The 27,849-nt window shown below is 45.2% G+C and overlaps 1 protein-coding gene across 7 annotated transcripts in view; it reads left to right on the forward strand.

Annotated features, from left to right (window-relative positions):
- Window positions 1–27,849, forward strand: part of CENPT (centromere protein T) — a 1,192,572-nt gene that overhangs the window by 369,619 nt on the left and 795,104 nt on the right. For all 7 annotated transcript variants that reach the window (XR_013603874.1, XM_078671348.1, XM_078671349.1 and 4 more), the window contains exon 7: window positions 22,358–22,430. Coding sequence is in view for 6 of the 7 variants with exons in the window: in XM_078671348.1 (XP_078527474.1) it covers window positions 22,358–22,430 (73 nt within the window). In the remaining variant the exon portion in view is untranslated. The remainder of the gene's footprint in view (window positions 1–22,357; window positions 22,431–27,849) is intronic.

A 27,849-nucleotide genomic window follows, 5' to 3' on the forward strand; every position in this document is an offset into this window, starting at 1 on the left:
ATGGGACACTATGTCGAAGGCTGTTGATAGGTCCAACAACACCAGCAGAACAGCCTAGTTGTTGTCAAGAGAGTATCTAACTTAATCTGTTATCGCTATCAGCGCTGATTTAGTGCTGTACATGCAAGTTGTTTAGATTGTAAAGAACAAATCTTAGCTGGCACTATATCTAAAGGCGACCCTGGTTTACCAGATTTCAGCATTTCCTCAACGGTATTCACCGTGAGGGTTGTAAAGCTCTCTAGGAGGCAAGCATTGTCTGTGTTTGTTAGAATGTGGAGTGGTACTTCTCTATAAAGATCACTAGGTCCAGTGAATTTGTTATAGATCAGGTTTATTTTATCTTCAAGGTGGTTAGCAATGGCATCCCAGTGCTTGAGAAGGGGTAATGTCATTGGTGCAAGCATTTGAGTTAGTGAAAGATTTGAGAACTTTGTATAGTTCTTTGCGAGAGTTCCCGAATTGGCTAAGTTGTGCGGCACTGTGAGCTTTACAAGCTTTTTTTTATATTTTTGTGATATAGACCTAAGGTAATCTTGTAGGTCTCTTTCTTGTTCGGGTTATGTGACTGAAGCCAACGTTTCTCAATTTTCCGCCGCCTTTCTTAATTCAGGCGAGTACCACGACACATGTCTGTTTGTCTTTGAGTTGTGTTTTTAGGTCTCACCTAGCGATGCAACGCATGTGGTGCTCGCTTGCAAGATCTATTGTCGAGTTTGCTTTGGAAGCGGGGTGGAAGCTCCACCCATGCTTCTGAGTGGCGCGCGTAAAAAATGCATGCTTTTCATAGGAAGGGAGGCATGTTCTGTTCCTTCCCTGTCTCCTGCTCGCCGTGCCTGCCCGGACAGGAGATGTGCATGCGCACAGCGTCTCTTTTTTCCTCATTCGGCGTGGCGACAGCTTTTTTTAAATTAACATTGCTTTTCACCCGTCGCTTTTCTGTCCGTCACTTTCTGCCTGTTGCTGCTTTTTTTTATTATTCCTTTACGAGCGCACAGCTTGTTTTTTTAACGTTGCTTTCCACCTTGCGCTTTTCTGTCCGTCACTTTCCGCCTATTGCTGCTTTTATTATTCATTATTCCCTTACGAGCATTTTTCACGAGCGCTGCTCATGTCATGCAACACTGTTGTATGCCGCCTTCCCAAACCGCATTGCTAAACCCCCTTGTTTTCACAACGGTAACTTGCAGACACATCCTTCATGTACGGCAGGATTCGTGGGGTTATTTTGTTGTGTGGCTCAAAGGTAGCATTTCGTGTTTTTTTTTTTTTTTTTTAAGGTGGTGTTTAAATAATTATTGGCTTGGAAAAGGGATTTAAACTTCATTATGACAGCAATTTTTGGTGTGCTTCAAAAAGCATTTGTATGCTCCGATTGAGTGTGTACTCAGAAGTACCCCTGGGCTCAATCAAGCACCGACTTAAGTGATTCCCAATCACCGTGCACCCGAATCCGCACACCCCACGGGCCAAAACAGGTGCCTACTTCTGTGCTTAGAGTGAAGGTATGGCTGGCAGACAACTCTCAAAAAAGACGTGAACAGGGGTGACTGAAAGTAAGTTCTTTCTTTAAACTTTTATTTAGTAGTTTGTGTTTCAATTTAGGTCTTATCTTCCCATGTTAATCATGCAAAATCTCATATTTTACAAGCACTGTCTCCCTTCCATCTTGCTCTTGCTTGCAAACACACTCTACACACAGCTATGCTGCTTCTCTTCAGACCCCGGATTCATGGCCACCCGGAGCCTACCCCACCATGATTCGCTGCAAGACCCTGTTGGAGGAGTCCAGGCGCGGACCCGGAGCCCCTACTTTTGGTGCTGTGCCCACCCCTCGAGGCAGTTCCTCACACTCTGCACCCCGAGCTGCAAGCCACTGTGAGGAGTCAACGCATGGTCTGGAGCCCCTGCTTCCAGTACTGTGCCCACCTCTAGGGTCAGCCCTAGCACAGCAATCTTTACGCCCATACTAATCTTTTGAGTCATCTATTCAAAATGGCTCTTTTCAAACAAAAGCCAGCACAATCTCTACTGTACTACCCCATATGTGACTGCATTCTGGCGCCAGTTTCAGACAAGGGTGAGAGGGTGATGTTTTGGTTGACTTATTTAGCGTGCCACCGCTTTACGGATGCTGCGATTTATCTCTCAGCATTTTGGCCACTTTAGGAGTCTGTGTGCCTTTAATAATTATTTCCACAACACTGTTAATCGTCTCTATGGGCCTTATCTTACACAGTTAAAATTTAGTGCGGGGTTCCTCTCTTAAATCTGCCCATAATTCTTTTCCCTCTGCCTGTATACCACACAATGGGGGGTTATGGATATGGTCTTAACATTACATACTCTATTTCTCATCAAAAGTCTACCTGGTACATTTGTATTAAACTTGCCTTTGTGGTTCTTGCTGTGGATCTTTAGGTCTGGTGACTGTCTAAAGCATTAAACGACGTGAACTTACATCGCAACCGGAGACTTGCACTAAAGACTTCTTCCTATAAATTCATATTTTGTTACTATTTTCCTTTGCTTCTCGCACTAATTTGTTATGCTCTCTAGAAATCGTGTACTTGTTTTATTAACGGTCCAAGCATTGAGAAGGTCTGCAAGTCAGCACTCTGAGCACTAAACATCAGATTGTTTAAGGAACAGTGTCTGTTCTTCACACTGCATACAGAAAACACAAACTGAGGACGAAAGGGCCCCCTCGAGAATAGGAAGTGCAGGGCACTCTCTCACTGTTGGGGCTCCGGGTGAATCCATTACGCTCCATCCTAATGCATTAACAGTGACCTACCTCAATGTCTGGTTGGTTGAGTTTTGTCATTAAAACATCTGTCAGTTTCTGAGCTGCCGATTTGCCTTTTTTGTTGCCTCCTAAATGGTACTCGGAATGCAGGTCGACTCATGACTTCTGCATCATTCAGAATACCGAATACGCCTCCAATGTACAACACACATTTCCACAATATGCCACAACAATTAACAGCACACCACATAATTCAAATCCACAACATGCCACTCCACAGCACACAATACCATTACACATATAAACTCAACAATATACATACAATCACTCTACAAATGTTTAACAAGTTAATACCATCACAAAATTCCACAGCAAATAATCCCAATACAGCCCATCTCTAACTTACACTGCCACCAAACAAATCATCTTTCCCTCACACCCCACTACTCCATCTCATCTTGCAGTTACACTTCTACCTCTCATCTCTCCCTCACGCTCCCTCTCTCCTCTTTATACTCCCTGCTCACACATGCTACCTTCCTGTACCTCTTTGCGCTGTGCACTAGGTCACCTCTCGTCCCCCCCCCCTCTTGTTGCTCCTTTAACTCATCTCTCTCTCTCTCTCTTGCACACCTCTCTCTCGCTCTCTCACGCACTCTTCCCACCTCTCTCATATTGGTTCACTTCATGTCTTTAAGCAGTTTCTTTCCCATGCCTTTTCAACATGTACGTCCCTCAAGCCCATGCTTTGTGTCTGTGGCCTTCTCTCCTCTTCTTTCTCGTTTTCTCACACACTCTTTCTGCTTTATCTGGAGTTCATTCACCATTTGATGCACAAAATAACTATCCCTCGCTATCTTCCTTTCTATATGTTCTGTGCATCACTCAGCCCATCTATTCACCATGATATATTTCCACTACACACATACAATTCCACTCACAATTCCAATACAACCCACAATTCCACTCCAAACCACATACATCCACTCCAAACCAAAACACAAGGGAAAAATAAATTTTCATTTACAACACCAATACCTCTTGCAAGTGGGAGACCTATTGCATTGCAAATGCTTGTTTAAAGGGGAGAGGAAGTCAATAGCTGAATTTAGGGCATCATGATAGACATCTAATCTTAAATTGACATCCCCGACTCCCATCTCGTAGGAGCAGTGAACTCTTTCATGAAGGCGTCTGGAGTGATTTGACGCCATTGTCTCCTAAGACTTTGAGTGGCATTATTAGGGGGAATAGCCACATGAGTACTGATGATCTGAAAATTGGTCAGACCACTCTACTGGGCGGGGGGCCTCGGTGGAGATGCAGGGAGAGTTGGTCAGAATGAGTTCTAGCGTGTGACCGGCCGAATGGGAAGGACCTGAATTACTCTTTTTCAGGCCTAAGATGGCCAGATCTAAAAGGAGCTGAGCTGATTTCATATTGGGGTATTTTCACTATGTATATTAAAGTCACCTAATAGAACAAAATGTTTAGAATACATAGTGTAGGTAGCAATCAGTTCCATCAGTTTCAGATTAAAATCATGAAGAGGTCCTGGGGGCGATACACAAGCGCTCATTTGAAGCAGTCATGGGGCGAGAGTTCAGGTCTGAAGATACAGATCTCTTTCTTATTGTCTTAGCGATTATCAATGATAGATACTTTAAAAGAATCTTTATATAAATAATGGCAATACCGCCACCCATTCTCTCCTCCCTGTCTTTCCTTAAAATATGATCACTCTCGGGTGTGCCAAAGTAATTGAAGGTGTGGAGGCAGGTTTAAGCCATGTCTCAGGAAGGAATCCAAGATCTGGTATTTCAGAGGTAAGCATATCCCATATTTCAACAGCGTGCCCATTGCTCAAGAAGCACTTACAGACTTGTGCAGATTTAAGGGAACGGATATTAGGGGGGAAGGAGATTCGTAAACTGCTAAATTCAGGGCCTCCCTGTAAGGGATACGCTGTAATTCTGCATCCTGCTTCAGTTTAAGACTTTGAAATTGGCAATGTATGCAGGAGAAAAGTCCCTCGAGACTGAGAAAGGCACTTGCCTTGCTACATAAGTTGTCAGAGCATGGGGCCCTGCCAAGAAGTCTAATACCTGCATGTTCCTCAGCCGAATAGAAGTGTTTAAGTGTTGCGGAGATTTCGGTAACAAAAGATGCAGGGGTCCTGGTGACGGCTGGGCGCAGACAGCCTTGCCTTTGGCGCGCCTGCTGTGCAGCGGTGGTGCCAGGCGGTTTAAATAAGGGCCGGGAGAGCAGCTAGACCGCCAACTCCCGCAGCCCAGGCGGGAAACGGAAGTAAAAGGCTCACTCGTTCTCTCTCTCCACTCAAGCGGTAATCACTGTGGTGAAATGGAGAGCGGGCGAAAAGTTGTCCAGCTGAGTAAAGGTAGCAGTAAAATATAGCTTGTACTAAGTGCCAGGTGCAATAAAATACAACGTAATTTAAAAGAAGGTTTAAATGGATAACATTTGTCAAGAAAAAGGTGCCTCTACTAGTCCGCTGATTTGCACTCCATTTGCTAATCGTTGGAGGTTTGTGTGATATGTCCTTCTTACCGGTGATCAGGCCCAACCCTATAATACGTTTTCCCTTTGGGTGAATCCCTCATTGTCAACTATATAATCTGATCGTTTTTAATCTGTTACAGGTATGCTGCTGGGGTGTGTTCTCTGTCCAAGGTTGTGTATCAACTTATTGTCGAAGAGTGAGAACAGTCTTTTTCATTGCTTGCTCAATGCAAGAGTGTTTAGCCAGATATTCCACATTACCTCCCTCTGTCTTCAACCCCAATGCAAACTTGACTGCAACAAGCTACACATGGATGGCAATTTAACCAACAAAACATGGTACGTTGAAAGGCATCACTAACAAGATGTCACTGCTATCTGGCTAACAATGAGGTGGTCTGGTGATTCTGGTGGCAGAGTTTACATGAGATGGGTGCAGAAGCATGTGAGAAATGTGGGCACTTATATACCCATGGACCAGGACCCCATGACCTCATTTCAAAAAAATACTTAACAGTTTACTCAGTGTGGCTAAGGAACAAGGATGGGTTTCTGAAAAATCAACAAGTATCCACAAAATGCTTACTCATAGAGACCTAAATTTAATGTTTCAAACGGTTCACTAAAACCTTAGAGATCCTCCATTGAGACACAGTATCAGGAAGACAATCTATACATGAACTACTAGGAAAATACCTGGATGAATGTCTGCAACCATTGGTGCAAAATACCCGATCATATATAAAGGACTCTGCCAATTTCCTTCCAGAGATATTTAGCAGACTTCAATTAGTCTTGAACGAGTTCTGCTGATCTGCTATAGATGTCAATTGCATGTATGCTCAGTTCCCCATCAAGAATGCATAGAGGCTTTAGAATGGGCAGCTTTGAACACAGAATAAATAGGAGTTCAATCTTAAACCTTGTGTGCTTCCATGGTTTTGTTAATGTAAATGCAACTTAAATTGGAATAATACATTTTATCAACAAAGAAAACAGCTGCAGGGTTCAGTGGGGTTTTTAAGGAGCACAAGCTATGCAAATATTTTCATTGCTAAATTTAATGAGAAGCGCATCTACAATGACCAGGAGTGGCAGCAGTCGTACAAGACATTTCTCATTCATTGATGACATATTCATCATTTGGATAGGCACAGAAAGCATTAATCCACAAATATTGGTGCTCAGTTACTACATCAGCCAAACATGTATACCATGTCTTGATGTTTTATTGCAAGTTACCAATGGCACAATAGAAACCAGTGTCCATCGCAAACCTACAGAAAGGAACAACTGTCTTCATTTTGAGAACTTTCTCCCAGGAACTGAAAACCTATTTAACTTATTCCTAGTTAACAAGATTAAAAAGGATGAGCTCTGAGGCAAGCTAGTTGAAAGAGACAAATTGGACTTTTGCAATAGATTTCAGAATAGAGGCTGTTCCTCAGACCTCATTAAACAGGCTCAAGATAGAATCTACAAAAGATCGATACATTTACTATTAAGAAAGACTGAAAGAAAACCTCTGAAAGGATCACTTTTGTCTGCCAGATTTCCTCTCCATGAGTCGAGTTACCAAACTAGTTATCAACAAATTATGGGAAATGCTTCTGACTGAAACTGACTTCAAGGGATTTTTCACATCCAAACTACTGTTGATATATCAGAAATCGAAAACACATTAAGTGCTACCCAAAGACAAGAAAATAAGTTAAAGCGAGAGTCACCCAAAGGAACTTTCACATGGTTAAACTGTGTTCACTGTAACAATGTAACACGTAGAGATCATATGCATCCTCACATTGGTAGAAAAATCAAGATCCGATATGCTACTTGTGATGCCAGTAATTGCCTATGGTCATTGAAGTGCCCTTGTACTGTATATAGTTAAAATCGAGAGAAAAATGACAACTAATTTAATGGAACACAAGAGTAACCTTCGCAACAGAAGAGCCAAATTAAGTGTGGCCATACTTTTTGGAGACAGAAGGCACAATATAAGTCAACCAAATATTCAAGACTTGAGACAATTCAGCCATCAGCTGACAGAGATCAATAGTAAAACACTATTACAAAGAGAAATCATAAGGATAAAGGATCTGTATGCAATCATCCAAATGCATTTGACAGAATCGAAATATCATACTTTCTATAATGAATGGTGTAAACTGTGGACATTATTTTATGGTGTATAATTTTCCTTGTTTTAATATTCTACAGTTCATTTGTTTCCAATTAACAGACAAAAGAATTCGTTTATACTACAACATGCCTTTATTTCCTGGTATCCTTTTCCTCCATAATCTTTCCTGTCTGTTCATACCCTTTGAATGAGCTTAATCTTCATATTCAGCCATCTTCTTGCCTCTTTTATACATTCCTGGATTTTCACTCTGTGGTAAAGAGGTTGTATGTCATTTTCTGGGCACACAGTGGTCCTTCCCTAATGCTCTTTCTGATGTATCTTTTTATATTCACACTACTACCAACCACTTTCTGTTATTTTCTTACTAATTGGCATTTTTCCCACATCAGCACACCATTCACATGTGCCCCTGAATCTTTTCATTCATTAATTCATTCAATAACTTTATTTTGGCCTCAAGGGCCATAAAAGTACAGTTCATAGCAATATAAGCAAAAGACCGTATATACATTTAAATCATTGATAGTACACCATCATTAAGGTACTATGTATGCCAATGCATAAAAAGAAAACTGTACATTTAAACACAAATGAACGTAATTTAGAATACATGGAATAACATGATTCGATATTAAAGTGCAAATGCAAAAGGGAAAGGTCCATTAACAATTAAAACAGGTAAGATTGGGCAGCTATCCCAAGTTAAAAAAGTAAAAATATGTATATACAAAATATTATCAACATGATTACTAGTTTAAAAAGGTCCGCCAAGCATGCCACATAGAATTTAAAAAGCAGGAAAAAGCAAAAACCATGGGTTTGGTGAGTGTCATATTTTAGGACTCTGTATGCCACAGCACATTGTGTAAAACCTAGATTCTTGCATAATTGAATAAGCCAGGATTGACTTATTGATCTGTAGGTAGGGCAAAAGAAGAGCACATGTATATCTGTCTCCTCGTGACTGCAGGCAGGGCATGCATCAGACTGTAATTTGGACCATTTATTAGTGAAACCGCGGAACGGCAAAATCCCCATTCTGAACTGCATATAGAGTTTTCTAGCCGAGCTAGGTTGGATGTCATCCAAAAGAGGCTCCATCAAATAGTTCTCTTTAATTTGGTGAAAGTCGGCAGTCAAACGGCCTCAGGGCGAACTTTGGATGACTGATAGTTTGTTCGATCTGTACGATCTTATCAGTTTTAGTCGTGAAATTGATGGGCATGATTCTTCTGATGATTTCCAAAGTTCTGCTTTACCCAGGTTACTACAGAGAACCCTAATGTGTTTAAACCAGAGTAACTTTGCAGAGCCCGGATTGCTCAGTATCTCTTTGAGCTCAGCTCGGTATTTGGCCAGTTCCGGGGTCACCCATAGCCTTCTCCAGTAGGTTAGGGGTCTAAGGGCTATATCTTCACAAATAGGCCTAATGCCCAAATCCAAGTGTAGGGGGATGAGGGTTGTGCTTGGGGGGGGGGGGAGAGACCTAACCGGTGTCCCATTAAGTTATTCTCGATTTTATTCAAGCTGGTAATCGAGCAATGACCCTCACAATTCCGCCGTGTACATTGTGGCACCCCTAGCCTGGGTTTTGTAGATTTAGACCACTGGCCCTGCAGGTTTAAATGTAGAGGTTCTATAAAGTTTCATAAGCCCCCCCACTGTCTGCGCTAGCTTATGGGTTGCTTTAGTCACCTGAGACCCCCATTCCAAATGCTATGTAACAGTAACACCCAGGTAGTCAAAGACTGACACTCTTTTCAGTGAAGTGCAGTATAAAGATGGATTTGCACGAGACTTATTGGCAGGGTTGAAGACCATATATTTGGTCTTTGATGTATTAATCTCCATCCCCCAGATCTTATAGAAAGCGTCAAAGCTGTTGAAAATTATGCTGTATTCCCATGGGCGATTTTGAGAGTAGGAGGGTATCATCAGCGAACATCATCACCAGGACACTGCCAGAAGCTAGCCTAGGGGCATCATTGTCCTTCACCTCCCTGAGCTGCTCGATGAGTCTGCTAATAAAAAGTCAGAACAGGGTAGAAGCGAGCACACAGCCTTGCCGCGCTCCCTTTCCAACAGGGAAGCAAGGTGTCAATTCGCCATGTTTCCCAAATCTTACTTGGACAAAGTTGTCTTCATGAAGCCTTACTAAAATACTAAGGAGGTAAGGTGGAATCCTTAACTCTCTAAGCACATCCCAGAGTTTGCTCTTGGGAATGATATTAAAGGCAGACTTCAAATCTACAGGTATTAAGTAGAGGCTGCCACCCTCTATAGCCACCGTTTTCCAGTACAGGAGTTGAAGCCTGAATAGCTGGTCAACGGTGGAAGTGTTCTTTCTGAAGCCCGCTTGGTATGGATTCAGGATCTCTTCTTCTATCCACGCCTGTAGGCGGTCAAGAAGCACTCTGGCAAAAAGTTTCTGGGATACGTCAATTAGGCTAATCGGCTGATAGTAAGTAGGTAGGAGGGGACAGCCTTTCTTGAAGACCGGGACAATTTCTGCTCCGCGCCAGGTGTCAGGGGGGTCCTTCCCATTCATGATTGCATTAAATAGGCACCATAGATACGAACGATCCCCAAACTTTCGGTTCCTCCCGAAAAAGATCCCCTTGTATTTTGTCAAGGCCTGGAGCTTTATTTCTAGGGAGCTTGTTAATGGCATTTATGACTTCAGACTGTAATCTCTGTGGCTATCTCCTCCGGATGCGCAGAGGATGGTGGCAAAGGATCATCACTTATGGTTGTGGGTTCCATGCTATTGTACAAAGAGCGAAAGTGATTCTCCCAAGCTTCAGATGCTATATTTGGTTCAATAGCTAATCCCCCTTGGTTGTCAACTGAACTAGCTATTTCCCAAAACGTCTTCAGATCTTTGTTTTAAGGTTTTCCCACCTTTCCAGTTCTTTTTTTCCAATTGGATGTTTTTTTTGTACAATACCCGTTTTAATTTCGTTCCGTTCCTGTCCTTTGCCTTACCAGGTTCCAATAGGGCCCGTTTTGCATTGCGACAGTTTACGTTAAACCATTTACTTTTATGCTGGGCTTTGGCCCTCCTTAGAGCCACTGGGTGAAATAAATCTTCCAGCTTTGTTGTTTAATTCTAGGTGCATTTTTACAACGTCCTCATTGGCTAAGGGGAAAGCCCTTTGCACCTGCAAGTTCTCCCATTCTTACAAGTATTGGGGTTACCAACTGATAGTCCTTGGCGATCTTACGAGATGTTTGTTTAATTTGCGGCCACCTACCTCTCCTTCTATTTTTAACTAATAATAGTCCATTGTCCCTAGGTATGGTCATGGAATCGGTATTCGGGTATCCCAAATTTAGCATCTTCAGTTCCAAAGCCAGGGCATTATGATCACTATCCTGCCTCATTATGACACCAAAGTCATGGACCTTTTGCCACAGTCTGGTTTCCACCAGAATATAGTCCAACAGAGACTCTTGACCTGCTCTATTAAAAGTTAGCTGTCCCGGAATATCTGATGATGTTCTGCCATTACACGCTCTTAGTGAATGGGCTAGTGTGATTGAGCTAATCTGTAATGCCAGCGGCGACCAAGCTTTAATAGGTCGAATTTGTGGGTCGGGATTTGTCAATAAAAATCTTCTTCACTAGGGATGGTGTTGCTCGAGTAAATGAGAGGTTCAAATTGACAGTTAAAGTCACCCCCTATCATCATTCATACCGTTGGTTCCATGCTAGAAATAAAGGCCCAAGTGGTCTGTGGTGGTAGATTCCGAGCTGATGGCAACCGGTCGGAAGTCGACATTAATTAAAGACATTTTTGTCTTTGTAGGAAAGGTGAGTAGGACACACTGAATGTCGTTTGTGGGGGTAGGTATCTGCTTATCTCTACAGCCCAAGTGTAATCCTGCCCAAATGGATAAACCCCCTGATGGTCTGCCCCTTCCCCAGAGATGGCTGAGCTGGTAAATGATGCAAAGTCTACCCTCCGATAGTCTTCCCTAGCCCAAGTTTCCTGGAACATGCATATGTCCTGTTTATCTACAAAAAGTCCCCTTTCAGGGAAGGCAAGTTTGCTTTAAAGCCCAGCAACGTTCCAGGATAAAATTTTCAGTGTACTGCCTCGGTCATGTTCCCTTTCTGGTACCTCATTTACACTGCTGGTAGTTATTTGAGCATCCCTTTCTTCAGCCATATAGTCAGTATCTGAGGACCTCGGTAGACCCCCACTCCGACAGTTTCAATCGAAATGACTTTTTTAAGACCGCCACGTAGTCCACCTGCCTATACCTCAGACACTTGTAGGCTGGTGTTCTGAGAGGAGTCCGGATTGTGATCCTTACTTGGTGCCCCCAGCCCACTGCACCCCTCACATTTGTTATCTAACCCCTGTTCCTCAGAGACCCCACCAAGTGTTAAGCTTGCCTCATGTCAATCTACCTCCTCCAGGATTCCAAAATCTATTGTTTACTGGTAGATTATATAGTGGAGGCCTGAGGGGGCGTCCCATCTACCCTCTATTAAAGGTCTTAATTGGCAGCTTAGGGTATTAGGGAAAGTACGATCCCTGTACATCAATTGGTGTTGGGTATAGAAAAAGTCCAGTGGGTATAGACCGGTTCCTGTTACTGGGTCCTGGTGACATACGGTTTGACAGAGTAAGTGGCTCACTGCTTTAGGATTTTAAAAGTTTGATTACACAGTCTCCCTGTTCTGTTTTTTGTCAATTTCCCACCCAGCCTATTCTGCGGACCATTAAGATTTCCCCTGCCCTATGGTAATCAAACTGCCTATATTTAGCTAACATATAGAGGCACTTATTCCTAAGATCAAATTGAGTTTCCCTATGATTGGTAGCAATTTCGGGGACAGCAGTCAATATAATTACATACGGGGAGAAGGCAGGGGGAGATTTATGGTTGGCAGTTTTGCTGTTTCTAGGTTATCATTAGGGCATTCTGCCATAGCCTGCATAGTCAACATCCTGTTGGGCCAGTGATGAGATCGTCTGAATTTATCCCTACCTATTTCGGAGGGAACTGACTTATTTCCACCATTCTCATGATTTGTGCTCCTGCCAGGCTGTTGGTTTACGGCATTCTGATGCCTTACCTCTAGAGTTGTGGTGGAACCATTACTTGCCTGCCCACTCAACCCGCCCAGAGATTTTGCGTCAGAAATGTCTGCCTGGCATTCAAAGTTAGTCCTTCTTATTGTTGTGTTGGGATGTTTGTCTAATTTCCCCAGCTACTATCAAATTATTTAGACGAGTAAGAAGGGGAGCCAGTTCGTCTCTTACGCTATCCGTATTTGTGCCTTTAAATCAGTTAGGAAATTCAGTGCCCAGGTAGGATAGTTCTTCTCTATAATACAGTGGACCGCTTAAGTTGGGATCCTGATTTTCCCCCTCCCCTGCACTGGATGCAACATCCTCACATAGTTTCTTCCTTTTGGGCCCCGCCTCGATCTATTTGTTTGTGCTTTACATTCTTTGGATTGATAGTGGTATTCCTTCTTTTCCATGCATCTTTTTTTGGTGGGGCTTCCAGTACCTATGACCTTAATGTGACGTTCCGAGCTAAACTTGCCAAATGGAATAAGTTGTGTTTTGGTAACCCAGAAAGTCAGCACCAAGAATTGTGACCTGGAATGTCAATTGGCCAAATAGTCCCACTCAGAGTTATTTGTGTGTTCCTTTAATCTCCAAGCTGTTCTAAGGGCCGATAGTTCCACTGCAAATATTAATTTCTTCAGAATGGATATTCCAACTGTTAGTGCAGAAAATTGGCTAAAACTTTAATAACCGTAGCAAAAAAGTAAATCACCGCGGGATAAAGTAGAGTGCACCGTACCTTGCTCAGCGATATCCAGGGGCGAATTAAAAGGGGGGGAGGCCCTGTCCTGCCTCTTCCTGCCAATGACGGACAAGGCTGGGCTTGCCCTTGGCTCGCTTGCGTCCCGCGCTGCAGGAAGCTGGCAGGGCTCTTATCGCGCCTCCGGGCGCGGAAGGCAGCATCACGGTAGGCACCGCTGCCGGACTGCTGGGAGATGTAGTCTCCCCGATAGCCGTTCCCTTCACGGCAGGAAAATGGTGTCGCTGGTGGCCGTTCCCCTCACGGCAGGCAAATGGCGCAGCTGGTGTCAGTTCCCCTCATGGCATGAAATGCGCTGTTTACCAGCGTCCCGAGCTGCGGGAGGCCAGCAGGGCTCTTATCGCGCCTCCAGGCGCAGAAGGCAGCGTCACGACAGGTGCTGCTGCCAGGACTGCTGGGAGATGTAGTCTCCCGGATGGCCGTTCCCCTCACGGCAGGAAAATGGTGTAGCTGGTGGCCGTTCCCCTCACGGCAGGCAAATGGCGCAGCTGGTGTCCGTTCCCCTCATGGCATTAAATGCGCTGTTTACCAGCGTCCCGAGCTGCGGGAGGCCAGCAGGGCTCTTATCGCGCCTCCAGGCGCAGAAGGCAGCGTCACGACAGGTGCTGCTGCCAGGACTGCTGGGAGATGTAGTCTCCCGGATGGCCGTTCCCCTCACGGCAGGAAAATGGTGTAGCTGGTGGCCGTTCCCCTCACGGCAGGCAAGTGGCGCAGCTGGTGGCCGTTCCCCTCACGGCGGTGAAATGTGCAGTGACTCGTTTCAAAGACGGCTAAAGGCGTTCTTCAATCCACATCTTGGTGGATACTTATCTCTCATACATTTTTATAATTCATTTTGCAGTTATCCTTTTGATCACTTCACATGTAGGCATCCTTTTTTTTTTTAAATCCATGAGTAAACAGCAGTTATTTTGTTTATCCTTTTTCTTTATAATTTTCTTCCCTTTTTAGACCACAGACCGCATTATACACCAACCCTGTGTTTGGTTGGATATTGGGGATCACCTTCCCACCATATTCAATCAGGAAGATTTTCATTACATCATTTTTACATCATTTACATTACATCATTTTTTTCATTAAGCCATCCTGAGTTGATTATTTTTATGTTTTCCAAACTCAGCTACACAAAGCGTATTGATGAGAACTACTTACCCTCAGATGTTCATCTTTCACCAGCAGGGTCAGTTATATACACATTTTTAATTCATTTCAGTTACTAGTTCGTTCACTACATTGTAGTATTTTTTTTTTTACAAAGCACCAATGCAGTTCAATATACACCCTCCAAGTAGTTAAATGCCCTGTCATGACAATTGTGGCAGTCCTTCTGATATCAAATAGTTTTCAGTGTCCCTCCCAATTTAGGAATCTCCGATTGTGTCCTGTAACGCCAATCTGGTTTAAGCTGTTCCCTCTCATTGGCTTGGAGACAACCCCTATCACTAGGTCATTTTTAGAATCTCCTTGGTCAGCCACATGGACTCCACATTAGAAGTGTTTAGTGATCCCTGAAGCAATCTTGACAAAGCCAGTAGATGAGGCAGTCTATCCATGCCTAAACAAAAAGTCCTCTTAAAGACTTCACATTTTCACTTTATTCTCTGCACCAACATACTTCTGCCACTATCTCAAGATCTCCCAGGTCCACAAGTATTTTCAGGGTGGCTGTCTCTCACTTTTTGGCTATGGGCCCACATATAGCCCCCCCCCCACTGTAGCATATGGCACCCGTGCCTCATCCACTGTATATACGTTGCTTCCCAGCCTTTACTTCAAATCCTTATCAGCTTTCTAAAAAGCAGGGAGGGACGGGTACAGTGCCTCTGTCACCCATTTCAGTGTGCTCAGTGCCAAGCCATCACACCCATTCCTCCTGCATGGGCTGCAGGATGACACCCATCCCTTCTACCCAAAATCCCCTCCAGGGAGCTGCCAATGCCCACCCAGACGCTGGTCTCCTGTATGTGTGCTGTTTCTGTGTGCTCCTCTCTGGTCATTTTGAGGCGCTTGCATACATTTTCGGTTGAGGTTGGTCACAACTCATCCTAGGATGACCGTTTTACTCCCAGACCTTCTCTGCTTCCATCTCCTTCATCAAGGTTGTGAGAAGTTGGCCTGGTATATGCTGTCCACTAATTAAAGTGGGCACCTTGCACCAGTCCAAACGAACTTTATGATGTATGAGGTCAAGGATAACCTTTAGAAAGCTATCCTAGTGGTAGCTGTGGAGAGCAGCCTTCAGGCTTAATCTTGAAGTAATGTAAAGCAGCTTGTTATACCAGAATATCACCTTCTGAATGACTAAATGAAGGAGAACTACACAGTAGTTATATAAAAATGTGTTTATTAATATAACACTCTCTACTATCCTCTACACGAGGACAGAACACAAAGCTCACAATACGAGATCAATAGAACAGTTGTAAGTAGCACAATACACAGTGGGCTCCAGGGGGAGACCAAACCATATACTAAAATAGTGGTATAACAGTCACAACTGAGATCAAAACAAGGTCTAGAGCACGTAGAATCTCTAGGACCCCAAGGAACCACCCATGGTGAGTAGACAGGGACCCCACAGAGGCCGGGATGAGTGTGGGAACATGACTGCGGGCTCCGTACAATTCTGTGGGAAAGTCGCGGTTACACTTTTAAGGTTTAAGGACCCTTCAAGGAGGACTTCGAGTGAACCCTTTGGAACTTAAGAGTTTGAAAAGCCACCGCACTCTTGGATACCGTAGTACCCGAGTTACCTATCCAAGGGGAGTCGGTGCATAGGTCTGAACTGGCTTCGGAAGCTCTTTTTGTTCTAAATGGAAGGCTGTGAAGAAGTACTGCTGCTGTGAAGGTGAAAAAGGTCAGGTGGAATCCAAACCTGGGTCCAGGACCAGGAGATGTAGAGGACAACCAGGAGCCGGAGGTGAGCTGTCCCAAGAAGGATGTCGAGTGCTGAGGGGTCGGTGTCCGGCGGGAGCACCAACGAGCCTTGGCAAAAGCAACCCATGCAGGATGGTCGAGTAGGTTACGGTGTGGACCTACAAGGTCCAGGAGACTCACCAAGCAATGGGGAGTCGGGGCACGTCTGGAGCATCCAGGAAAGCCCATGAGAAATCAAGATGACCCTCAGGAGGACGCAAAGGCCGAATGACCAGGAGTCACAAGGGGATCTCGGGCAAGATTGCAAAGTGCCACCCGACAAAGCATCCGGTGCGAGGAGGCCGGAGTTCTTTGGTGCAAATACTGCTCAGGGTCAGGACTACATGGAGTCCAATGCACAAGCTCGGGAATTACCAACAAGAATATGCTACTGCAAATGGACGCAGTGCGCAGGGGTTCGGGTTATGCAGTCCCCACGAGGGATGCTGGCCTCAAACTTGGTGAGAGGACAGATCGACCTCGGAGACCTTCGGAAACCCACCTCCTGTGTTGATGAAATCTTTGGAGTTCGCAGGAGCTCAGGAGCAGCAGACCGGTCAATTGCGGTTTAATGCCTGCAAATGCAGGGGAGTGACTCCTTCACTCAAAGGGGATTCTTCAGTTGTCTTAAGTGCCCCACAGGTCCTGCACGGAGCCTCTATGGAGCAAAGGTACAAACTAAGCTTAGGATGGACGGGGGGGACGAAGTCGAGGTCCAGCGAAGTCCAAGGTGTCAAGATGGTCGAAGGTCCGTGGTTTCTTCTTGTAGAATCTTGTCCATGTAAAGTCTAAAGTCTTACAGCCAGGTAAGCCCTTTTGTACCCACTGGAGAGTGTTGGACAGATTCAGGGGACCCTCCTAGGGGTGGGTCAGGACAGAGGGGTATTTACACCCATGTCCTTCGTCCAGTATCTTGCCAGAGCAGGAGCCAATGAGCTAAATATGCACAGGGACACCAAGTGTGCCCCCAGTGCAGACTTTCAGGCACTCTTGGAGTGTACCCACCCAGCCCACCCAAAAAAAAAAAAAATAATAATAATTTTTAGACTTACTGACCAGAGTCAAATCAGGATCTCCTGAGGATGTCTGCCCCCCTCACATAATGAGAGAAATTGGCCGGGCAATTCCGGACAGCATGATCTCATTGCTTAACAATTCTCTTACATCGGGGATAGTCCCAAACAGCTTCAAGCAGGCCCTATTGATTCCCCTCACAAAAAAATTAGGTATTGATCCGTCAGACCTTTCTAACTATCGGCCTATATCACTCTTGCCCTATTTATCTAAGATCTTGGAGGCTCATGTCACCAATAGCCTCTCAAATTTCGTGGAAGACTCTGGTTATTTACAACCTAACCAGGCAGGCTTTCGGCCTGGTCATTCCACCGAGGCAGTAATATTGGCCGTTCAGAACACCTTAAGGTCTAATGCCGACAAAGACTAACATCAAGCCTTGGTGCTTCTGGATCTGTCTGCAGCGTTCGACACGGTTGACTATACCATTCTGGTCAACCGTGTCGAACAGGCCGGCCTCCGAGATTCAGCATTGGCCTGGCTTAAATCTTTTATATCCGAACGCACCCAGTCTGTTCGGCTAGGATCTTTTACAGCCCCCCAAAAATAATTCCCTCTGTGGGGTCCCTCAAGGATCTTCCTTGTCCCCTTTAATATTTAATTTATATATGCGGCCTCTTTTGTTCTCTTTGAGAGAGCATAAAGTTACTGTATATAATTATGCAGATGATCTGCAGCTGGTTTTTGTATTAAACTCAACCAATGCTGCAGAGAACTTCAACGCTACCATGATTTTTATTCAGAGTTGGATGTCCCTAAACCATCTTAAGTTAAATCCAGGGAAAACTGAACTGATCTTGCCTGGGAAGAGCGAGCTTAGTTGGAGTTCACACTTCTGGCCTTCTGACATGGGTTCTCCTCCAAAAAAATCCCATACAGTAAAGAGCTTGGGAGTGACCATTAATGAGGACCTCACCTTAAAATCTCAGATTGGAACTGTAGTGTCCTCTGGTTTTTTCCAACTGAGGAAAATTAGAAAAATTGCACATCTCCTGACTGATTCGGCCTTAATTCAGGTTGTCAACGCTCTAGTCCTTTCCCACATTGATTTTTCAAACAGTCTTTATCTGGGTTTACCGATTGGTCAACTCAGAAGACTGCAATACCTGCAAAATCAAGCTGCCAGACTGATCTGCAAGGTACCTAAATGGGAATCAATTAGACCAGGATTAGAGAATTTACATTGGCTGCCTGTGGCACAGAGAGCCACATTTAAGGCTGGTTGTATTATCTTCAAGGCCTTGCAGGGCAAGGGCCCAATGTTTATCAGACAACTCATCGGGAGATACAGTCCCTTACGTAGTTTGAGATCAGCTCATAAAGATCTACTTGAGGTTCCCCGATTTAAGAAAAAACGACAGGGAGGTAGCTGTTTCCATTTTTTAGCTGCTTCCTTGTGGAACTCCCTCCCTTTGATTCTGAGACAGAGTAGGGACCTCCTTGCCTTTAGGAAGGCATTCAAGACTTTTCTTTTCATACAGGCCTATTTGAAATAGCGACTCTTCTTGATATTCCTCTGTTATGTTTTTTTATCCTCTCTTCAGCGCCAAGAAGCTTTTGGGCGTATGTGCGCTTTACAAATTTTAAATAACATAACATAACATAACATAACAGCCCCAATACACGAAATCCTGTCTGGGAGGTGGTCACACCTCCCTGTGATAGGATGCCAATTGTGCTGCCTTCCTCTGCTCAAGCTTGGCTCAGCAGCAGGCGGGCAGAAATGTGTCTCTGGTCAGCAGCATCCATTTTGTGTTGTCCGGGTCGAGAAGGCTGGCACCGGTTAGACCAGTGACCTCTCTTCTGAAGGGTGGAATCATACCTCCCACACCAGTTACTGGTGTAGAGGTATGATTCCTAGGTGTTTGATACCAAACACAATATGTTTCTATGCAGCCGTTTTCGAGATAGCATTTACCGCAAGGTTATAATGCACCTTTACCTATATGTCCAGCTGAGTCACAGACAACCCGGGAGAAAGGTCTCCGAAGGCTGCAGAGGGGCTCTGCTCATGCAGGGGCACCTCTCACAAAAGAAACAGCACCCTGCCTTCAGGATTGTTAAGGCCTGCTATAGGGGTGACTTATACCTCTGGTGTTTACGAAAGTGATGACAGTGGTCGCAGCTCATCTGCGCAGATCAGGGGTTCCATTCTTCCCCTATCTCGACGACTGGCTGTTGAAGGCGGGATCGCCCCAGGCAGTCGTTTTCTCCCACCTCCAGACCACGGGTGGCCTCCTGCATTTGCTGGGATTCTTCATCAATGTGCTGAAGTCGCACCTGATTCCCTCTCAGAAGCTCCTCTTCATCGTAGTGGTTCTGGATACGATGCTCTTTCGGGTCTATCCTCCCGAACGGCGAGTCCATGATATTCAGGCTATGATTCCGATCTTTCGGCCTCTATCCTTGGTTTCGGTAAGGCTGACCCTGAGGCTGCTGGACCTCATGGCCTCCTGCATCCTGCGGAACCTGTCCGAATCCTCCCAGATCTCGGAGGGCACTGCAAGACAGTTGCAGTGGTGGCTTACAAACCGGCATTGAGTCAATGGCAGATCCCTGTCCCTTCCACAACCGGAGCATACAGTGATGACGGATTCGTTCCTCCTGGGATGGGGCGGCCTCATGGGAGGGGCGGAGATCAGAGGCCTCTGGTCTCCGGCGGAGTCCCGGCACCATATCAACCTTCTGGAGCTTCGGGCGATCTGACTTGCACTGAAGGCATTCCTTCCCTCTGTTCGGGGAACAGTAGTTTAGGTGTTCCCGGACATCACCACCGCCATGTGGTACTGCAACAAACTGGGCGGGGTAGGGTCGTGGACCCTATGTCAAGAGGCTCTGCGCCTCTGGACATGGCTGGAACATCAGGGCATTTCCCTGGTGCTTCAACACCTGGCAGGTTCACTGAACGCCAGGGCGGACGAACTCAGCCACAGGTGTATGATGGATCACAAATTGCGTCTTAACTCGGACGTGGCGTAAGGTCACTTTCAACAGTGGGGAGAGCTTTGGTTAGATCTATTCGCCACCGAAGAGAACGCGCAATGTCAGCAATTATGCGCATTGGAATTTCCAAGGCGGCACTCGCTGGGCTACGCTTTTCATCGCGAGTGGAGTTGCGGTCTGTTGTATGCCTTTCCGCTTATACTACTTCTACCCAGAGTGCTGAAGAAGATCAGGCACGACCGGGCCCAAGTTATTCTTATGGCTCCGGACTGGGCTTAAACAGAATTGTATCCCGAGCTACTCCGTATGACCATCGATCCCCCGAGCCGACTGCCTCTTCGGGAGGATCTTCTATCGCAGGTCCTCCATCCAAACCTGTCCAGTCTCCACCTCCTTGCGTGAGATTGAGCGGCGGCAGTTGATTCCTTTTGACTTAGTTCCTGAAGTTTGTTATGTTGTTCTGGTGGCCAGGCATCCCTCCACTAAGTTGGTATATGCCTGCAGGTGGAACAAATCTGTGGCATGGTGCACAGCAAAGGCTGTGGATCCCATACCTGCCCCTCTTTCAGAAGTCCATTGGTTTCTTCTTTCTTCCCAGAGGGCTCTGCTCTGGGCACTATCAAGGGCTGCCTTTCTGCTATTTCGGCCTTTCTCAGGCTCCCTGATCAGCCCTCTCTCTTAAAGTCCCCTGTTGTAAATAGATTCTTCAAAGGCATTACTCACCTTTTCCCTCCTATTCCTTTTGTGATGCCACAGTGGGACATGAATCTAGTTCTCACATATTTAATGTGCGCTCCCTTTGAGCCTCTTCACAATTGTCCTCTGCGTCTCTTGATTCTAAACACTGCTTTCCTGGTTGCCATCACTTCTGCTTGGAGAGTGAGTGAGCTCCAGGCTCTTTCTTGTAAACCTCCTTTTCTATCTGTCCATCCGGACAAGGTTGTGCTCAGAACCCCTCCATCCGTTTTGCCAAAAGTTGTCTCTGCTTTTCACATCGGGCAAACTATCACTTTGCCCACCTTCTTTCCACCTCTGCATCCTTCTAGAGAGGAAGAGAGGCACCACCATCTTGACCTAAAACATGCGCTCTCATTTTACTTGAACCGCACACAACAGTTCCGGGTGGATGAACAGCTCTTTGTTGGCTAAGTTGGCGCAAAGAAAGGTCGGGCCGTACACAAGCGGACTATTTCCCGATCAGTCGTCTTGTGTATTAAAGCCTGTTATTCTCTGGCTAAGAAGGAGCTTCGGATGGGGCTGCGCGCCCATTCCACCAGTGCGACGGCACCCACTACAGCACTGGGACGTGGTGTCCCCCTGCAAGAAATCTGTCAGGCAGCTACGTGGGCCTCGCTTCACACTTTTACTAAGCAATATTGCCTAGACAGACAAGTACAGAGAGACGGCTTCTCTGGCCATTCTATTCTCCGGGACTTCCTGGTGTGATCTTGGTTCGCAGACCCAACACCGGGGTTGATATTGCTGGTGTATCTATTCTATGGTAAGGAATCTATCAGTATGTGTTTCTTTCAGATGAACAAGTTACTTACCTTCGGTAACAATATATCTGTAAGAAACATTAGTAGTGATGGATTCCTTACCACCCCATCCATCCTCCCCGTTCTCGGAACTGAATTCTAGGGTTAAGGTCATCCCTTTCAGGGCCGTAGTTTCAAGGCACCAGTGGTCAGTATCTTGCATACCTCTGCGTTCCTGGCGCGGAAAGTCGTGTACAGAACTGACGTCAGTGAGCGAGGGCGGCATCTAAGAAGCTGCCGCGACGTCATCACGGCGACCACGATGCCAACGACGGTTGCGGAGCCGTGCGATGCCACCTTCCAGCTCGCAGGGGTACTGCGGACGAAAATGTTCCGGATCCGGTCTTACGTCTGGGGGTAATTCTATGGTAAGGAATCTATCACTACTAATGTTTCTTACATATATATTGTTACTGAAGGTAAGTAACTTGTTCATTAAGTTAAGGAAATCGGTATAGAATGAGAAAATCTGCCAGAAGTTAAGGAAACTATTTGTGAAGAAAAAATTTGCTTTTTATTGATTTGGTGTTTTTATTTTGGATAGTCTGTATCTCGTTGAAGCTGGGAAATGAACGATGTTGGAACTTTTTCCTTACTGTGTTTTTTCTTCTTTTTTAGACCTGAACAGCAGTAGGCAAGAGGAGACCAGCATTAATTTATCTTCCCCAGGCAATGTATCGGAATTCACAAGGTATATAAAAGTTTGAGATTTCTTTTAACCTTTCCGTTCTTTTTTTTAAAGTGAATTGCTTTAGCATTAATAAGTAAAATAAGATTCCAGTCTGATATTTGATTGTGAGATCGACTCCCCTTCTCACTAGACTTCCCACACTTTTCCTTTTATAATTGTGGTAAGGCTAGCGAGAAGGGGAGCTGATCTCTCCAATCAAAAACCAGATTGGAATTTTATTTTATTTATTTATTTATTTTTTTGTTGAAAAACCTTTATTGTAGCATTCAATATAAATACAAGCATGGGCCTACAACCGCAGGGGCCGGCCGGCAAACAAAAGTAAGATCACAGTACGACACAGCTCATCAGCCGACAACCCTGAGGTCCGGCAGCGATTCAGGATATAACTTGTATTAGAATGCGCAACTGAGTCCGAGGATGAGACAGAGGCTCCATTTTATATTATTCAAGAAAGGATCGGGTGCCATACAATCAAACAAATAACACGGGGGACAGGGCAAGAAACAGGATATGCACGTAAGAACCGTTATAATGGGACACTGGCGCCAAAGCATATAGGTGGATGCAAACGACAACACAATATACATTCAATGTTGAGCGCCAGTTCTCAGGGCCTGCCCACCCGGGAATCAGGATATCATAAAAAGCATAGGCACTAAACACAAGTACACCATAAGAATCCGAATGATTCACAAGCCATACTGATCCTTTAAGAAAGAGAAAGAGAAGGAAGAAAAAGGCCATAGAAATAAAAAAAAAGGGCAAAATAAAAAACCCTTTCCAGCCCCCCACCCTGCACCCCTGCAAATGGCTACAGCCTAACCCCACTAGCAGCGTGCCTATCGCCCCTAATAACTAAAACCCTAAAAGTAGGAAAATGAGTGGAGGGGGGGGGGGCTTATCCGTTTGGGCTCCCAGCCCCTTTAGTCCCCCCGCCAGAAACTGACACACCCTATCACTAAAAGACCAACGTATGACAACACTTACAGAAAAAATTTGGGGGTACCGTAAGACACCGCCTAGCCTTTTAGATCAAACAGTTGCAGATCGAACACCCGTAAGAGCCACTCATATCCATCCCGACCTAGTTGATCTTAACCTTGGCCCTTCCGAATCAGCACACGAACCCCCCCCAGAGAGACCCAAAGACACACAAAGGAGCAATAGAAGAAAAGGGAGTCATCAAGAATCAATCCATGGCGACTCGTAGGCAGTGAGTCCACAAGAACTTCAGACGAAGAAGAGCTCTCTCTCCTAGATGGACAGTCCCACCGTATCTTGCCCAGGAGTCGTAAAGTCACCAAAAAAGGAGAAGAAGACCACAAAAGGAATGGAAAGTCAAGAACAAAAGTCTCCGGGAGGGGAATGCCTTTCGATACCGCCAAAGTCGATAATGGTGGAAGGTTCGAAAATACACTGACGACCTCGGGAACACCTTTCTCCAGGGCACCATCCGATGGTATCAATACTTGCTTCCTCTCGGGGTTCTCGCATGGAGTCAAAATGGTCGTGGTTTGAATGGCTGCAGATTGCTGTTCCAACAGTAAGGCCGGGTCCGGTTCCACCAGGAGCATCTCAGATAGGCGCGTGTCCAATTTGCACAATAAGACATCCACATGTGTATGAAACGCCCTAATTTCTGCCAATATTGACCTCAGCGACGGCTCTAGCATCGTGCGATCCATTATCTCACACCCGACACCAATCACGATCACCTCCCGGGGTGAATCCGGCATCCTCAGGGGGGACAAACAGGATCACAAACGTGCAAATGCGGAGGGCGACCAATCTTTGTTCGCAGCCACGGTCAATCCGGTTAAGGCCGCAGGCCAGAGACCCCGACCCACCGAACCCCGGCGGGACCGGGTCCGCAGGACGGGGACCCCCACCCGCAGCCAACAGCAAGCAGTCACTCCTCCATCAATGCTGAGCAATAGAAACGATCGCCGCCAAATTCGGGTTTAAACAAAGCCTCCACTCCGATTGACCGGACCCAGCCTGGGTCTCCCGGCCGATGTTGTTGCACTGCAGCCCGGCTGTGAAAGTACTCTAGGCCCCGGCTTCACTGCCGGAGCAGGCCACAATCTTCAACTCGACGTAACTTCGTCAAACCAGCCGATAAAAGTTCCCGGATTTCTCCATCGGAGTGCTGGACAGTTCATGTACACAGAGGCTAGGCGTAAAATCAGGATAATGTACAGAATATTGCGGCGGGGTACGGAGGTCGGTGGAGCTGGGAGCCTAAGCAGCCATCTAGTTTGCTGACGTAGCTCCTCCTCCCCGAATTTTATTTTATTAATGTACTATCTGTTCTTATGTAGCCCAGTGAATATTCTCTACGAGCTGTATGTGATATATTGTATTTTTATTTGTGCTTTTATGGCCCTACAGTCCGAAATAAAGTTTGATGATGATTAAAAAGTGATAAAAATAATGATACTACATTATTTGAATTTTCAAACATTTTATAAATATTACAATAATCATTCATAATAACCATTGAAATCACTGGAAAATATAACCTGATCAATCCTTTGACTTATGTATTTGTTTTCTTAAACCAATATAGCCCTTTATTTTATTGTCTCTGTAAATAACACCCTCCTTTCTGGAAGTTCTGGTTTATCTGGGCCTGAGAATAGATTTGACCAAGCTATCTTTGTGTAAATATTACCAATTCAGCTTCTCATAAATGTGGTTTAATTGTTGTTTCGTTTTTTTTATTTGTTTAGTTTTATTTGACTGCAACACAGGTGGTATGAAAGGGCCTTACAGAGTAACGGTGAAGGCACATTTACAAATTGTACATTCCTGTGTCTATTTTAGTTTGAACACATATTCACATTTATCTGTATTCTGAGATCAGTCATATGTATGATGTTAAATATTACCTCAAGAATGTTGACTCAAATGTAAGATGTTCAGCAGGGACTCAAACGTAGACGAATTATGGCAAGTAAATGTAGTTTATGGGATACGTTCACGTTGAAATAAATATATTTTCTTTCTCATGGTATCTTTTCAGATAGTTCTCAAAAACATTGCAGGAGTATTGCATACAAACTTCTGACATGGGAGAGTGCCACATTTTTAGAGAACAGACTTGGAAAGTCAGACCTAGTGTGATGTTTTGTAAGCACTGGGGTTTCTAAGAGAAAAGATGATGGTTAACCTTATCAGAAGCAGTTAACTTCAGTACACTGACCCACATTATAGGTAAGGCATCAGATGCTTGTAGCATAGCAGTTTTCAGACTATAACTGCCTAAAGGAGAGTTAAAAATCATGGAGCAGTTTATAATCCAATGTGAAAAAGTTGTGGCTAGGTGACATACCTCTTTTGGGTCCACAAGCAAGCTGGTATTACTGGACCTCAAACTCTGGTGTGGGGGCCTTTTCCACCGATGTCCCGGGGCCTGACCTACTACAGAACTGCAGTCTGGGTGCCAAATATACCGTTATCGCACTGGAATCTCAAGGTACTTTGAGGGAGGTATTCTGAGGGAAGGTGGTGTTGCTCGGACACAATAAGTACTGTCCAGCGCAGTGCTTTTCTTTGTAAATCACATTTCAACATTTAGCTACTTGAATCTATCGGTGCTATGGAGTTCTAAACACATATTAATATTCAGTTATGAATCTGGAACAGGTGTGAGCTCACTGTAATATTGTGCAAGTAGCTTCTCTGGTTCTGAAACTTATAGGCCAGTCTGTATACGTCTCATTACTAAGGTCCTTTAGGGTGCTTCTGTCCCAATGGATTACATAACACACAAGCATATTGCAGCTGGCACCTTGAGCATGGATGAGTAATTCTTCTCCCAGCAGTGCATTGTGACAACTCTTACTGTTCAGACTTTCCGCTTTGGTGCTTTAGTAAGGTGGCTCTGGGTGGGAGCAGTGCAGGTCTAACACCCCAAGGTCCCCTTGCCAATAGGAACTCTCTCCCAGAGCAGTCTTGGCTCTTTAATTGTAAAGCTTGATGTTGTGACAAAGTCAGTACCAGTTCTGCTTCCTCTGGCAGAGGACAGGTAAATTACTGTGGCTCTGGCTGACACATACTGGTGGTGGATGATAATTTTGCTCACTTCACTTGGTATGGGAAGTTCTATGGAGCCTAAGAAATCCTCTCCAGACTGATTGGCACCGGTTACACTCCCCAGGTCTGGCTATTTCTTCGGCGCTGTCCCAATACTCTGTCTCATGGGCTTGTCTTTTCCTTTGGTATTCTCTTCCTGCATGATCAGACACTCTGTGCCATCTCTTTATAGCCTAGTCCACATGTAGAACCTTAGCTCTCAAGCAAGATGCACAGACTTCAGGTGATGGCTTGTCACTTCTGGAGGACCAGCTATCAAGATTTCCGCCCAGGATCTTTTCAGGCCTTAGATTATTCTCTGTAGCACTCGTTTCCTTGGACAATTAAGATCTAGGAATTGGAACCAAGTGGGGATAGTTTGGATCTCACTTTTTTACGCATTTTCCAGACAGTGTATGTTGATATCATTCTTGATTCAATGCCCATTAGATTCCCAATGTTAGATTAATCTTCTGATTTGTTACCTTTGTAGGAGGATGGATATCTGACTATGGTTACCCCCAACTTTTTGCCTGGTGTTTAGCTGGTTTTCGACTTAGTTGGCCTGGGGTACTGCTAATCAGGGCCCCAGGCTATCTGCTCTCACTGTAAAATGGACTCCATGTACTTTAGGTACATCTCTAATTGGATGTTGGATCACTTTTGTGAGCCCCTGTATAGTGTCCCATAGGTACCCAGGGCATAGGTGCATCCAGGGCCTACAAGGGGCTGCAGCATGTATTGTGCCACCCCTGGCTGGCCATCCAAATTGACACAACTGGCTGATCACTCAGCTGGGGCAAGGTTGTGTAATCACCCCTTGCTTAGATATAGTATTCCTATATCTAACCTTATATACAAACACATATATACCTATAAGTCACTCCTATGGCAGGCCTTAACAATCCTGAAGGCAGAGTGCTCGGTTTTATGTGAGATGAGGCTCTAGCGTGAGCTGAGCCTGTCTGCAGCTTTCGGAACCATGTCCTTATAGCTGTTCCAGGGTATTGCCATACCATATACTCTTAAGTGCATTATAATCCTCGCGGTTATTGCTAACTTTGGTTTGGCTCTATCAAAACATGTCGTGTAAGGTGTCATACGCTTTGGAATACTACCCCCTCGCCAGTTCTGGGGGTAGCATTTCACCCTTCTAGAGGGAGAAGACATGTTGTTCCTGTTAATCCCGGTTAAAGTTAACCAGAGCCTCAGCATCACAAAATGGATGCTGCTGCCACAGACACAAGTCTGACCTCCTGCTGCTGGGAGTCCTTCCAGCGAGGGAGGCTTGGACAATAGATTTCCTGCCTTAGGAGGTGCTAGCACCACCCCAGACAGG

The sequence above is a fragment of the Lissotriton helveticus genome, chromosome 12 (genome assembly GCF_964261635.1).
Source record: "Lissotriton helveticus chromosome 12, aLisHel1.1, whole genome shotgun sequence".
Lineage (NCBI taxonomy): Eukaryota > Metazoa > Chordata > Amphibia > Caudata > Salamandridae > Lissotriton > Lissotriton helveticus.